Source organism: Sturnira hondurensis, unplaced genomic scaffold (genome assembly GCF_014824575.4).
Source record: "Sturnira hondurensis isolate 20B ecotype Veracruz unplaced genomic scaffold, ASM1482457v3 Scaffold0006829, whole genome shotgun sequence".
In the NCBI taxonomy this organism is placed as follows: Eukaryota; Metazoa; Chordata; class Mammalia; order Chiroptera; family Phyllostomidae; genus Sturnira; species Sturnira hondurensis.
Window position 1 is genome coordinate 307,706 of NW_028079460.1, and position 16,012 is coordinate 323,717.

The window sequence follows — 16,012 nt, forward strand, 5'->3', positions numbered from 1 at the left end:
CCTGGAAATTAACCAATGAGGTGAAAGAATTGTACAGTGAAAACACATTCCAAGGTCCAAATGGACTTCACAATAGTTTTTACATTTTTTACATCTGAAGTATTTGAGAACATCTGAAGTTGTTCTGAGAATTACTGAGATGAGCTGTTATCAGTATGGCATAGTGATTAAGCTTTCAGACGAGACTACCCTGTTTTGAAACTTGATTCCCATAACTAATAGCTCTGTTGACTTTGGGCAAGTTGCTTATCCTCTCTGTGCCTCAGCTTCCTCATTTAGAAAATGGGGGTTATAATACTACCTAGTAATAGTACCTTTTTTGTACAGTTGTCAGGAGTATTAAGTAAGTTAATAAAACAATGCTATTGTTACTATAATAAGCAATTATTAGTTGTACTTATTATATAAAGTACATAATAGGTCAATAATAGCAGTGTAAAATAGAACAAAAGAGACACTCGTGTATAGGTAAGAAAAATGGAAACCAGTAGGAACTAGATTTTTTTTTTTTTTTTGGTAAGCCATAGTAGGAGATCATTTTAATTTGTTTACCAAGTAGACTAAAACCATGTTTTAAAGGGACATTGATTACCAAGTAGGAAAATTTAAGACCTATTGTAATTGACAACATAGACCATGTTTTCCATAAAATTGATTTAGGGCTATTAGCCTGGCAGTATTATGTAGTCTGAATAGAATAGAAGATAGATTAAAGGTGCAGAGCTTGTCCCAGAAACTTGAGAAATTGGATATAGAAACAAAGGTAAATCTGAAATCAGTGTACCTTTGTGTGTGTGTGTGTGGTTTTCAGGCATGGTGTTAAGAATCTCTACCTTTAACCCTCCAATTCTCTATAGGTCTGTTAATGGAGTATACCGGATTGGATTATATGCTCTTAAAGATATGCCAGCTGGTACTGAACTCACTTATGATTACAACTTTCATTCCTTTAATGTTGAAAAACAGGTAAGAATAAGAACTCCAAGAGGGAGATTGAACTTGGTCACAGTGCTTTGTATGACATAGGCCTTTGATAAACTAATTTGTAGCCATTGAGAAAAGTATAGTAAAGAAAACAGTTTTTCACTCTTAACTCCACTTATCTGGGATATATAGATCTCTTTAATTCTTTCAGAATTCTGTACAAAGAGATTACTCAATCATTTTTGGTCTCCAGTCAGTTCTTAACAGTTCTGGTGAAGTTTTTCCAGTGTTTAATCTTTCCTTTCAACTACAGTGGAAACTTATTTATATTTATTTTATTCTCAATTCATTGTTTTCCATTATATGGAAATTTTTGATGAATCTTATTTTTAGGTGTCCAAATGTTCTGGCAGTCCTACTTGTAAATGAGTCAGCAGGCTAAAAGGCTCATTCTGTTTCTTTTCAAAGCAACTGTGTAAGTGCGGCTTTGAGAAATGTCGAGGAATCATTGGAGGCAAGAGTCAGCGTATGAATGGACTCACCAGCAGCAAAAGCAGCCAGCCTATGGCCACACATAAAAAGTCTGGACGGTCAAAAGAAAAGAGGAAATCTAAGCACAAGCTGAAAAAAAGGGTGAATAATGATCTCATGGCTTTCCTCAAATAGCTCCTTTATATCAGTTACTGATGTAAAAGAACTGCCAAAGGGTGGAATCTTTAGAGTGGTTTTAATATTCTTTAAAGTGATTTCTGATTTTTTTTCTATGTATTCTAATCCATCTCTTTTTCAGAGAGGCCACCTCTCTGAGGAACCCAGTGAAAACATCAACACTCCAACAAGATTGGCCCCTCAGTTGCAAATGAAGCCCATGTCCAATCGAGAGAGGTAAGAGATTTTCTTACCTGTGCTCTTTATATTGTATGATTTGCTTATCAGTTTATTAAACATCTGTATAGTTGAGCCATTTCTTTTGTGGACAAGGTCTTTAAACAAAGATTCGAGGTATCTATGACCTTGGAATGGGGAAAATTGTATCTTTATTTTCCCTTATTTCTGAATGAAATTTACCATTTTCTTTAAATATGACTATGGGCAAAAATAAAATAACGTGTGTGTGTGTGTGTGTGTGTAGCATTTTCAGTTTTCATGAATTTTGTCACCAATGTTCACATTTTCAATTTATGTTACATGTGTTACAAATATATCAAAATATTACACATTCATCTCTACATCAAAATTACTATGTTAATTAAACCCACAACTAGATTTTGTCAGGGATAAAAATTTATGTATTAAAAAATTAATTTAAATATTGTGAAGACTATGCCCTGGCTGGTGTGACTCAGTGGATTGAGTACTGGCCTGCAAATCAAAGGGTCACTGGTTCGATTGCCAGTAGGGCACATGCCTGGGTTGCAGACCAGGTCCCCAGTAGGGGGCGTGCCAGAGGCAACCACACATTGATGTTTCTTTCCCTCTTTTCCTCCCTTCCACTCTCTAAAAGAATAAATAAATAAAGTCTTTAAAAAGGAAAAGCAAATATTCTGGAAACTATTTTAGCATAGTTTCATTTTAATCCTATGTATTAAAATTACTTAAGATTTTAATTGATTTTAAATACTTTTTAAAACATTTTATTGATTATGCTATTATAGCTGTCCCATTTTTCCCCCTTTATTCCCCTCCCACTTGCATTTCCCCCCTTTTAGTTCATGTCCATGGGTCGTACATGTAAGTTCTTTGGCTTCTACATTTCCTATACTGTTCTTAAGCTCCCCCTGTCTATTTTCTACCTACCATTTATGCTACTTATTCCCTGTACCTTTTCCCCAGTTCTCTTTCTCTTCCTCAGCTGTTAACCCACTATTTCTGTGATTCTGTTCCTGTTCTAGTTGTGTGCTTAGTTTATTTTCGTTTTTGTTTTTTTTAGGTTTGGTTGTTGATAATTGTGAATTTATTGTCATTTTACTGTTAATAGATTTTGATCTTCTTTTCCTTAGGTAAGTCTCCTTTGTAGGTAACTGTATCCTTTTGCTGCTTTTAAGATTCTCTCCTTCTCTTTAATCTTGGCTAATGTAATTATGACACATAATGTAATTATGTGCCTTGGTGTCTGCTTCCTTGGGTCCAACTTCTTTGTGATTCTCTGAGCTTTCTGGACTTCCTGGAAATCTTATTTCCTTTCCAGATTGGAGAAGTTCTTTTTCATTATTTGTTCAGATAAGTTTCCAATTTCTTGCTGTTTCTCCTCCTTCTGGCACCTCTATGATTCGGATGTTGGAATGTTTAAAGGTTTCCCAGAGGTTCCTAAGTCTCTCCTCATTTTTTTGAATTCTTTTTTTAAAAAAGATTTATTTATTTATTTATTTTTAAGATTTTATTTCTTTATTTCAAGAGGGGAAGGGAAGGAGAGAGGGAGAGAAACATCAATGTGTGGTTGCCTCTCCTGCATCCCCTGCCAGGAACTGGCCCACAACCCAGGCACGTGTCCTGACTGGGAATCGAACCGCAGTTGTTTGGTCCACAGGCCCATGCTCAATCCACTGAGCTACACCAGCCAGGGCTATTTATTTATTTTTAGAGAGGGGAAGGGAGGGAGATAGAGATGGACAGAAACCTCATTGTGTGGTTGCTTCTCACATGCCCCCTACTGGGGTCTTGGTTTGCAATGCAGGCATGTGCCCTAACCAGGAATCGAACCAGTGACCCTTCGGTTCACGGGCCAGCACTCAAACCACTGAGCTACACCAGACAGCATTTTTTTGAATTCTTATTTCTTCATTATGTTCTGGTTGAATGTTTATTTTTTCTTTCTGGTCCAAAGCAATGATTTGAGTCCCAGTTTCCTTCCCTTCACCATCAGTTCTATTTATATTTTTCTTTATTTCACTTTTCATAGCCCTTACTTTTTCCTCTATTTTGCGACCATACTCAACCAGTTCTGTGAGCATCTTGGTTACCAGTGTTTTGAACTGTGCATCTGATATGTTGGCTTAGTTCTGGGTGTTTTTGGAGCATTGATCTGTTCTTTTATTTGGGCCTTTTTTATTGTTTGTTTGTTTGTTTGTTTCTGCAGGCTTGTTACATAGTTAGGGCCAGAGCCTCAGGTATTCATTAGGGTGGGATAACTCAGGTTGCTGAATTGTGTTACTGTCTGTGGAGGAGGGGTACAAGAGGAAACAATGCTACTTGGTCAGCTCTCCGTTGTCTTTTAGTCACTTCTGTCGCTACCCATAAGCCAATTGGCCCCTTCTGGTGCTGATGCCTAGGTGGTTTTCTGTATGTTGTAGGACCCTGGGAGTTTTTCCTACCACAATTCCCACAGGTGTTTTTAGTCAGAGGTTTTTAGGCTTTATTTCCCCATGCTGGAACCCTGGGTTGCATGGTCTGTCTTGCTCCCCAGTTGTCCCTCCTGGTTTATCCACACACAAATGTGGGACCCCCTGCTCCACCAGCCACTGCTTTGCCCAGTTTGCCAGCTTCCACCTTGCCAAGAGTCCTCTCCGCCTGGCTGCCCATCTCCGCCCCTCCTGCTGGTCTGGATGAATGTTTCTTCAACTCCTTTGTTGTTGGACTTCCATATAGTTCAATTTTTTGTTACTTCTGGTTTTTTGTTTTTAAATTTGTTGATGTCCTTGTTTTGGTTGTGTGAGGAAGCACAGTGTGTCTACTCATACTTCCATCTTGGCTGGAAGTCTAATTTTAAAGACTTTTAATTTTTAATTATGTTTTTTATTTATGCGCTTACCATTATCCATATTTTTCCCCCTTGTCTCCCTCTCCCCAGCTCCCCCTATTCACTCAGGCATTTCCACAACTTTGTCCATGTCCACGAGTCATGCATAAATATGTTCTTTGCCTACTCTATTCCTTATGCTGTACTTTACATACCCATGACTGTTCTGTCACCTACCAATTTGTACCTCTTGATCCTTTCACCTTTTTTACCCATCCCCCGGACTCCCCTCCCATTGACAACCATCAAAACATACTTTGTAGATATGATTCTGTTTCTCTTCTGCTTATTTGTTTATTTTGTTTTTAGATTCATTTGTTGGCAGATAGTATTTATTGCTATTTAATTGTATTATTTTTTTATCTTTTCCTTAAGAAGACCCTTTAACATTTCATATATATTGGGTGGGTAGAAATTAATTCCTTTAGATTTTTTTGTCTGAGGAACTCTTTACCAGTCCTTAGCTTCTGAATGATAACTTTGCTGGGTAAACTAATCTTGGTTGTAGGTCCTTGCTTTTCATCACTTTGAATATTTCTTGCTAATCCTTTCTAGTCTGCAAATTTCCTGTTAAGAAATCAGGTGACACTTTTATGGGAGCTCCTGTGTAGGTAACTAAGCACTTTTCTCTTGCTGCTCTTCAGATTCTCTGCCTTTAAGCTTTGGCACTTTAATATAATGTGTTTTGAGTAGGCCTCTTTGGGTTCATCTTGTATGGGACTCTCTGCACTTCCTAGAGTTGTATATCTATTTCCCTCGCCAAGTTAAGTTTTCTCTCATTTTTCATACAGGTTTTTAATCCCTCACTCACTTGCTCTTCTCCTTCTGGCACCCCCATGATGCAAATATTGATATGCTTGAAGTTGTTCCAGAGGCTATCTTCCTAACCCTATCTTCATTTTTTTAATTCTTTTTTCTTCTTGCTGTTCTAATTGGTTGTTTTTTACTTCTGTATGTTACTAATCACTGATTTCATTTTCATCTTTATCCATGCTACTGTTGATTCCCTGCAAAATGCTCTTTCTTTCAATCAATGTGTTCTTCATTTCTGACTGGATTGGATTTTTTACGTACTGTTGACGTCCTTACTAAGTTCCTTGAGTATCCTTATGACCAGTGTTTTGAACTCTGTGTCAGATAGATTGCTTGTCTCCATTTTGTTTTGTTCTTTCATTTGGGCCATGTTTCTTTTTCTCTTCATTTTGGCAGCCGCCCTGTGTTTGTTTCTAGGTATTAGGGAGAGCTGCTACATCTCCCAGACTTGATAGAATGCCCTAATGTAGTAGGTGTCCTATAGAATTCAATGGGACAGCCTCCCCTCTTACCCAAGCTGGGTACTCATGGTGTGTCCATTCTGTGGGCTCTGTATAACCTCCTGTTGTAGTTTAGCCTTGATTGCTGTTGGCACATCCAAGGTCAGCTACCACCTGCGTTCTGTCCATTGTTACACAACATAAGCTACAAAGTGAGATGGCTGCTAATTTGCTGGTCTTTGAGGTTCCCAGGAGAGGCCCAGTTGTGTATCAAGACCACATGCTGCTAGTTCCAGGCTAGGGCAATCTAACGAAAGGTGCAGGGCCCACTGAAGCCAAGTACTGCTTGTTGGAGAGAATTTAGGAAAATCTGAAGCTGAGCTAAGACAAGCCATTCATATGGAAAATCCACTGGAAACAGCTTGGGTGGTCCTGAAAGGTGGGTGGGGCAGTACCTCAGGGAATCACCAACATGTGGGGCATGCAATATGATCTAGGTGGATGGAGTCTTCAGATATGATACCAAACTGCTGGTTGGTTTTGGGGAGAGCTCAGCAAAGGAACAATAGCTCTTGCCAGAAGTCTGGGAAGAAGCTGCCCTTCAGCTGTCTCCCTGATGCCAGACAATTCAGTTCCTCCCCATATGTCTCTGATGCCTTTCAATCTCCTGTCCTGGTGGTAGAGCTTAGAGGAAGTGAGTCTAAGTAAGTCTGTGCATGAACTATTGAAGAGGAACTGCCTGGGACTCCAGAAGTTTCTCTCTCCCACCGCCTCAGTCCCCACTAGTTTTTATAGCCAGAAGTTATGTAGAATGCCAGGGCACCAAAAAGGTTAAGGGTCCCTGCTTTGATATATTAACAGAGCAATAAAAACAATTTTTAGTGGTTGTTTTTTCTCTCCCTTGTACTAAGATTCATATAAAGGATAGCAAAGTAAATATGTCCTCTATTTTCTTCAAGATATTCTGTAGTCCTCTGACTATACATTCTTTCTTTTAAATATATTTTATTGATTATACCATTACAGTTGTTCTATTCCCCCCTTCATTCCCCTCCACCCTGCACAACACCTCCCCAACCATTCCCCCCCTTTACTTTATGACCACGTGTCTCAGGTTCTTTAGATTCTATATTTCCCATACTATTCTTGCCCTACCCCTATCTATTTTCTACCTACTGTCTGTGCTACTTATTTTATGTACCTTCTCCTCCTCCCACTCCCTTGCTGCTAACCCTCCACGTGTTCTTCATTTCTATGGTTCTGCTGCTGATCTGTCTTCTTGGTTTGCTTTTGTTTTAGGTGTAGTTGTTAATAACTGTGAGTTTGCTGTCCTTTCACTGTTCATATTTTTTATCTTCTCTTTCTTAGGTAAGTCCCTTTGACATTTCAGATAATAAGGGCTTGGTGATGATGAACTCCTTGAATTTGATCTTATCTGAGAAGCACTTTATCTGCCCTTCCATTCTAAATGAAAGCTTTGCTGGATAGAGCAATCTTGGATGTAGGTCCTTGCTTTTCATGACTTGGAATACTTCTTTCCAGCCCCTTCTTGCCTGGAAGGTCTCTTTTGAGAAATCAGCTGACAGTCCGGTGGGCACTCCTTTGTAGGTGGCTGTCTCCTTATCTCTTGCTGCTTCTAGGATTCTCTCCTTCATTTTACTCTTGGCTAATGTAATGATGATGTGCCTTGGTGTGTTCCTTCTTGGGTCCAACTTCTTTGGCACTCTCTGAGCTTCCTGGATTTCCTGGAAGTCTATTTCCATTGCCAGATTGGGGAATTTATCCTTTATTATTTGTTCAATTGAGTTTCCCACTTGTTACTCTTCCTCTTCTCCTTCTGGTACCCCTATAATTTGAATGTTGCAACGTTTAAAGATGTCCTGGAGGTTCTTAAGCCTCTCCTCATTTTGTAAAATTCTTGTTACTTCACACTTTTCTGTTTGGTCATTTCTTCCTTCCTTCTGGTCCACTCCCTCGATTTGAGTCCCAGTTTCCTTTCCATCACTATTGGTTTCCTGTGTATTTCGCTTCATTTCAATTTGTTCCTCTAATTTGTGACTAAAATCAACCAGTTCTGTGAGCATCCTGATCACCAGTGTTTTGAACTGTGCATCTGAGAGGTTCGCTATTTCTTTTTCACGTAGAGTTATCGGCTCTGGGACTTTGAATTCTTCTTGAGCCATGTTTTGTATTGTTCGTGCCTGTTACGTGTGAAGAGTGGAGCCCTAGGTGTTCACCAGGGCTGGGCAACTCAGGCACTGGGTTGTGGCACTGTATGTGGGGTGGGGTCAAAGGGAAGCAATGGCGGTCCCCTCTGCTCCCTCATGCCACTGGGGCTCTTGAGGTCCGTCCCACTGCGCGCAAATGTGTGACCACAGTCAGCCTGCCACCTTGCACACTCACTGGGTTCGCGCCCGCTGGGGCCTGTGCGGTACATCTCACTGCTCACTCCTCTGCTGGTTTATCTGCATGTGAATGTGTGACCGCGGTCTGCCTGGGCGCCTGGAGTCGGGGGATCTTTCCTGCCCGACTCTGCTCCACTGCTGGCTCTGCCCTTCTTACCGGTCCAGTTGAATGGTTCGTTGTCGTCGGACTTCTGTGTAGTTCAATTTTCTGTTCTTTGGCTGCGTCTTTGTTTACTAAACCTTTGTTGTATGCACATTTGGTTGTGGGAGAAGGAACAGTGTTTCCACCTACACCTCCATCTTGGCTGGCTATACGTTCTGACCTCTTAGTAAGTTTATCCTTATTTATATCTTCATAATTTTAGCCCCTTTTATTGTATTTCACGTATCACAGAAATTTTAAACTTCAGCAAAATAGAATGAGCTAATCTAGTGATTCTGTACTTTAGCTGCATAATAGCCTATGAAGCTTTTAAAAAACTTCTGATGTCCATGCTACCCCAGGACCACTTAACCCAGCATTTTCAGAGGTGGAACCCGGGCGTCAATAGTTAATAAAGCTCCCAAGTGATTTCAATGTGCAGTCAAAGTCAGGAACTATAAAATTAGTCTAATCTCCATTTACTGAGGCCCATAGTTCAAGATTTATTCAAAGTCACATCTTTGTATGTGTGCTAGGGTGAAAATTAAATTACATAATCAAAATTTTGTAGGGTCAATCAAGATACACCTAAATGCCCTGGCTGAGTGGGTCAGTTGGTTGGAGTGTTGTTCGATACACCAAAAGGTTTGGGATTCAATCCCCGGTCAGGACACACACCTAGGTTACAGGTTTGATCCCTGATTGAGGTGCATATGGGAGGCAAGAGATCAGTGTTCCTCTCTCATATTGTTTTTCTTTCTCTCTCTCCCCCTTTCTCTCTCTCTCAATTAATAAACATACCATCAGGTGACAATTAAAATTGTAAAAAAGTATATATAATTAAGTTTATCCACCCATGTACAGGCACTGTACCTAACATAGTTTTACCCAGGCAAATATCTTTGCCTTCATCTGTCAGTTCAGTTCTCTTTGTCTGAGCTAATCCTGAGCCATTTCTTCATCTAGGCAACTTTCTCTTGAATTTGTACATATACTCCATAAAGTTCTGCCTTCGAGTTGGGTTGCTTCAGTTTCCAAATTTTTTGTAACTTTTAAGTTATATTTGCCAGATATTAGAAAATATATAGGGAAATGTTTTATGTTATATGGAAAAAAAGCAAGCTGCAAAACTGAATACTGATTCCCCATACATAATTCCCTTTATAAAGGCTGAATTCATTGATGAGTATCGTTTTAAAAAAAAAAGATTTTATTTCTTTATTTTTAGAGACAGGGAGGGAGGGAGAAAGACAGGGAAATAACAGTCAGTGGTCTCATACATGTAAGCACCACAACCAGGAACTAAACTTGCAACCGAGGCATGTGCCCTGATGGGGAATCAAACTGGTGACCTTTTGTTTTGTGGAACGATGCCCAGCCAACTGAGCCACACCAGCCAGGGTGGTAAGTATTCACTCACAACATCTTGACAATGGCTTACATAGAACGGGCAGGTAATAAGTGCTTATTGAATTAATGAATAAGAGAACTCCTTCCTTCCCTCCCTTCCCTCCCTTCCCTCCCTTCCCTCCCTTCCCTCCCTTCCCTCCCCTCCCTCCCTTCCCTCCCTTCCCTCCCTTCCCTCCCTCCCTTCCCTCCCTTCCCTCCCCTCCCTCCCCTCCCTTCCCTCCCTTCCCTTCCCTTCCCTTCCCTTCCCTCCCTCCCTCCCTTCCTTCCTTCCTTCCTTCCTTCCTTCCTTCCTTGTAGGAACTTTGTATTAAAGCATCATGTGTTCTTGGTCCGAAACTGGGAGAAGATTTGGCAGAAGCAGGAGGAAGTAAAGCACACTGGTGATAATATTCACTCAGCATCATTATATACCCGCTGGAATGGCATCTGCCGAGATGATGGGAACATCAAGTCTGGTAAGAACTGGGAAACATTCCTACTAATTCTAAAAGATTATCTCAAAAGGGATTATTTTACTTACTTTCAAAGATTCCTTTTAGTCTGCTCTAAAAAAGTTTAAGATACAAATATAGAAATACCAATCAACAATCACCTGTCTCTCCAAACTCTTCAAATTCCTTGTTCTTGCTCTGAGGAATAGGAAGAAATCCCCTTCCAACAGCCTCCCAAATGTAACCTACAGCCTGAAAGTCACTAGACATGCATGATAAAGGTAGTGAGTCTTTTGTCTTTTTTCCTACCTGGAAAATACCTTACAGACAGGGTAAGTAGTGATAACAAATACACAGGAAAATGACATTAGTATTAACTTGAAGACTTTTTGCCTCCCACATTTAGATCAACACTATATACATAGACCTTCAGATTTTCCTTTTCTTAACTTTCATGAGTAGATAACATAACAGCACTTCTGATGTGGATTTGTTGCCCAAAGCAGATTGAAAGCAGAAAAATGGGTATGTTCAAATACTCTTTCTAACTGAAAATAAAATGTTCTTATTTTCTTTACCTAAAACAGTACAAGCAATCTGCATTTTGCATGAGAGAATATGAGTGGGAACTAGATAGATTTAGAAATTTGCCCAAAATCTTCTATCCTCTCAGTGATTTGATTGGCATAAATTCTCTAAATGTATAATTCAGAGAGTTCAAATTTTCTGGTTAATATCAATAATTATTTTCTAAATCTTTATTATATGCCAGGCTCTGAGCTAAATACACTAAAAAGATTATCTCATTTAATCTGCATAGTACCTTATGAGGAAAGTACTACCACTGTTCTCAGTTTTACAGTTAAGAAACTGAGACACAGAGTGAGTTTCAGTAACCTACCCAAGATCACACAGCTAGTGAGTAGTGAAGCCAGAATACAAACACAGACTCATTTTGAAGCCCAAACTTAACTAGCCTTTGGCCACTAAAATAAGGTCCCTCTAACTTGCAGCATTTGTCTCTGGTAAACTCCAGTGTTTCCTGATTTTTCTGTAAAGGAGAAAGAACACCATGACCACTAATCTACTAATCACTTCAAGGAAAAATGAGAGAAAAGCAGGAATCCATCAGGGAAGAGAAAGCCACAAGAGTTCCTCTTTTCCTAAAGCTGATTTTCACTTTATCCTTCCAGATGTCTTCATGACCCAGTTCTCTGCCCTGCAGACAGCCCGATCTGTTCGAACAAGACGGTTGGCAGCTGCAGAGGAAAACATTGAAGTGGGTCGAGCAGCCCGCCTAGCCCAGATCTTCAAAGAGATCTGTGATGGTATCATCTCTTACAAAGGTGACTGTATCCACCCCAGATTCATTCTTTGCTTTTTTTAAAACTTATATGACCCGCACCTAAGACATTCAAGACCAAGAACAAGTGACAGTTTAGGATTAGGAATTTAGAGAGGTATACTTAGTTCTTCCTTTCGTCACTGTCTTTGGGAGGTTGTTGTTTGTAAATCCTTAGTTCTTATAGGTCAATTTTTTAAATTTATTATATTTACCATAGTTAAGTACTATATTTAGAAATCACATTTCTTAGCTATGGCACGGAAGTATGCAGGTCTCTCTCTTGTATATAATTTTTCTGAATGAGGCAGTGAAATAGCAATTTAAGAAAAAAGTATTATGAGCCCTGGCTGGTATGGCTCAGTGGATTGAGCATTGGACTGTGAAGCAAAAGGTTGCTGGTTCAGACTTCTGCCAAGATGGAGGCCTAGGTGGAAACACTGTGCCGCCTCTCACAACCCAGTTTAAAGTCAACAAAGTTTCAGTAACAAAAACTCAGCCAAAACACAGAAAATTGAACTATACAGAAGTCCGACAACAACGAACCATTCAACTGGACCGGTAAAAGGGGCGGAGACAGCAGCAGTGCGGGGTTGGGCAGGAAAGCTCTCCTGACCCAGGTGCACAGGCAGCCGTGGGTGAATACCAGGTATGGGGTAGCAGTTGGCAGACCCAGTGAGGGTGCAAGGCGTCAGGTTGACTTCAGTCACACATTTGTGTGCAGATAAACCAGTGAAGGAGTGAGCAGTGAGACAGACCATACAGTCCCCAGCAGCGGGAGCAGCAGAGGGGACCGCCATTGCCCCTCTTGGACCCCGCCCCCACATACAGCATCACAGCCCAGTGCCTGGATTGCCCAGCCCTGGTGAACACCTAGGGCTCTGCCCCTCACACATAATAGGTGCAAACAGACCAGAATATGGCTCCAGAGGAACTCAAAGCCCTGGAGCGGATAACTCTAAGTGACCAAGAAATAGCCAACCTATCAGATGCACAGTTCAAAACACTGGTGATCAGGATGCTCACAGAACTGGTTGATTTTAGTCACAAATTAGAGGAACAAATTGAAATGAAGCGAAATACACAGGAAACCAATAGTGATGGAAAGGAAACTGGGACTCAAATCGAGGGAGTGGACCAGAAGGAAGAAGAAAATGACCAAACAGAAAAATATGTTGAGGAGAGGCTTAGCAACCTCCGGGACATCTTTAAACGCTCCTATATCCGAATTATAGGGGTATCAGAAAGGGAAGAGGAACAGCCACGAGTGGAAAACTTATTTGAACAAATAATAAAGGAGAAAATCCCCAATCTGGCAAAGGAAATAGACTTCCAGGAAATCCAGGAAGCTCATAGAATCCCAAAGAAGTTGGACCCAAGGAGAAACACACCAAGGCACATCATCATTACATTAGCCAAGATTAAAATGAAGGAGAGAATCCTAGAAGCAGCAAGAGATAAGGGGACAGTCACCTACAAAGGAGTACCCATCAGACTGTCAGCTGATTTCTCAAAAGAGACCTTCCAGGCAAGAAGGGGCTGGAAAGAAGTATTCCGAGTCATGAAATCCAAAGACCTACATCCAAGATTGCTCTATCCAGCAAAGCTTTCCTTTAGAATGGAAGGGCAGATAAAGTGCTTCTCAGATAAGATCAAATTCAAGGAGTTCATCATCACCAAGCCCTTATTATCTGAAATGTTAAAGGGACTTATCTAAGAAAAAGAAGATAAAAAATAGTAACAGGGTAAGGACAGCAAACTCACAGTTATTAACAATCGCACCTAAAACAAAAGCAAACTAAGAGTATACCTAGATCAGGAGCATAACCGTAGAAATGAAGATCACAAGGAGGGTTAGGAACAGGGGAGAGGGAGGAGGAGAAGGTACAGAAAATAAGTAGCATAGACAGTAAGTAGAAAATAGAGTGGGAGGAGGGCAGGAATAGTATGGGAAATATAGAATCTAAAGAACCTGAGACACGTGGACATAAACTAAAGGTGGGGAATCGTGGGGGAGGGGTGTGCAGGGTGGAGGGTAATGAAGGGGGGGAATAGAACAACTGTAATGGCATAATCAATAAAATATTTTTTTTAAAAAAAGGTTGCTGGTTCAATTCCCAGTAAGCGCATGTGCCTAGGTTGTGCACTAGGTCCCCAGTAGTGGGTGTGTGAGAGGCAACCACACATTGATGTTTCTCTCCCTCTCTTTCTCCCTCCTTTTCCCTCTTTATATAAATAAATAAATAAATAAATAAATAAATAAATAAATAAATAAATAAATTCTCAAAAAATGTAATGAACCTATGACAGTAATGGTTCTTTTTTTAAATATTTTATTTATTTATCTTTTGAGGGGAAGGGAAGGAGAGAGGAAGGAAACATCAATGTATGGTTGATTCTCATTCATCCCCTGCAGAGAACTGGCCCCTGCCGGAAACTGGCCTGTAACCCAAGCATGTGCCCTGACTGGGAATCGAACTGCGATAGTCTGGTTCGCAGGCCCTTGCTCAATCCACTGAGCTACACCAGCCAGGGCGACAGCAGTAGTTCTTAACCTATTTTAATTGACAGATATATTTTAGAATCTTATAAAATCCATGTGTTCTTTTCCTAGAAAGAATTGATGTACGTAACTTAGCAAACATTCTGGAATATTTACAGGCCCTAATCTATACATTAAGGAAAAGGACCCCAATCCTGGCCTGGTAGCTCAGTTGGTTAGAATGTGGTCCTGATGTGCCAAAGTTGCAGGTTCAACGGCCCAGTCAGGGCACATACAAAACTGAACCAGTGAGGCATAAATAAGTGGAACAACAAATTGATGTCTGTCTGTCTGTCTGTCTGTATCTCCCGGCCTCCCTCCCTCCCTCCCTCCCTCCCTCCCCTTACCTCTCCCTCTTCTTTCCTCTCTCTCTAAAATTAGCAAATTAAAAAATTAAAAAGAAAAGGACCTAAAGTTTCAAGAAAAGTACTTTAACCTACTCTGTTTCTCTTTCAAAACACATCTTTTGGATGTCTGTTGGGGCAAAGGGTGGGGAAGGAGACAGCTTTTAGTTTGGGGTAGGTAATTTGGTGATGTACATGACTTTTTATGACCAGGAAATTTGGAGGTATTTAATATGAGAGCTTTTAACACATAATTGCAGCTTTTTGCTATCAACATTGGCTGGTCTTTTCCTTTCCCTAAATTCTGAGAAATTTTTTTTCTCTTTCTTTGTTTTTCTTCATATTTTAGAACTCCTATTTCACAGATTTTTTATGATTAATTATTATTATTGATGTTGGTAGTGGGGGAGAGAGAGAAACATTGATTTGTTTTTTTACTTATTTATGCATTCATTGGTTGATTCTTGTATGTACCCTGACCAAGAATCAAACCCACAACTTTGACTTATTAATACAACACTCTAACCAAGTGTTTGTATTTTAGAAGCTTTTTATAGTTTTGTTAACTGAAGGTAATAGAGAAGAAAAGGAGGACCAACCAGTTCTGAAATGTAAAGTGTTGTGGCAGCTATGCCCTTCCCATTCCCAAAAGATGACAATCTGCATTTTTAACCAGCTTCACCTGATCTAAGGTGAAACTGCAATAGACATATCTACATGTCTATTACATTCTGGGCAAGAAACAACAGGCTTTATATATATGTAATTGTATTATATAATATATCATATATAGTATAATACGTCTATATTTATATGTGTAATATATATTAAATTGCTAGAAGGCAAGTGAGAAGTAGCCCCACAGCATGGATTCTATTTTTATAATACAAAGTAAGTATTACAATAATGTAGGATTCCAGAAAATATTTACAGTACTAAATTATTCATTATCTGTAATTTAATTGAATCCAAACCAACAGAGTAATACTAAGGAGAACTAGAAAATGTTTCTGGATGAGATGATCTTTGCTGTAATATGATTTCTTGAGCTGAAATTCACACTAAGCAGCCTAACTACCTAAATAAGTTTCCATCTCTCATTTTTCATAGAAAGCTTTTCTTATTACCCACCTAACATTGTGTTACATGTCAAGCATATATACTATATTTTTTGTATTTCAGATAATCCTGGAAGTGTCTTCTGATCCCTGCCTTTACTTACATTTCTGAAAAATCCTTGCATTTGTCATAGCTAAAAAAAAAACACCTTAGATTTCTTTTTCTAACTTAATTTTAGGGATTCTGTCTCCCTTTTCATATAGTCCTTCTACTAAACCTTGCATTCTTTTGTAGATTCTTCCCGACAAGCACTGGCAGCACCACTTTTGAACCTCCCCCCAAAGAAAAAGTAAGTTCATGTGTGTGGGAATCATATGAATCTTAGAAAAGTACTGAGTGTACCAGATTGACACCTTGGCTTGGC

General features: G+C 39.8%; 1 protein-coding gene across 1 annotated transcript in view; it reads left to right on the forward strand.

The window, feature by feature from the left end:
- The window catches only part of ASH1L (ASH1 like histone lysine methyltransferase), a 233,916-nt gene that overhangs the window by 201,772 nt on the left and 16,132 nt on the right, over nucleotides 1-16,012 (forward strand). Inside the window, exons 10-15 of the mRNA XM_037050750.1 lie at nucleotides 858-966; nucleotides 1,393-1,557; nucleotides 1,715-1,809; nucleotides 10,168-10,325; nucleotides 11,495-11,647; nucleotides 15,883-15,937. Coding sequence (XP_036906645.1) covers nucleotides 858-966; nucleotides 1,393-1,557; nucleotides 1,715-1,809; nucleotides 10,168-10,325; nucleotides 11,495-11,647; nucleotides 15,883-15,937 — 735 coding nt within the window. The remainder of the gene's footprint in view (nucleotides 1-857; nucleotides 967-1,392; nucleotides 1,558-1,714; nucleotides 1,810-10,167; nucleotides 10,326-11,494; nucleotides 11,648-15,882; nucleotides 15,938-16,012) is intronic.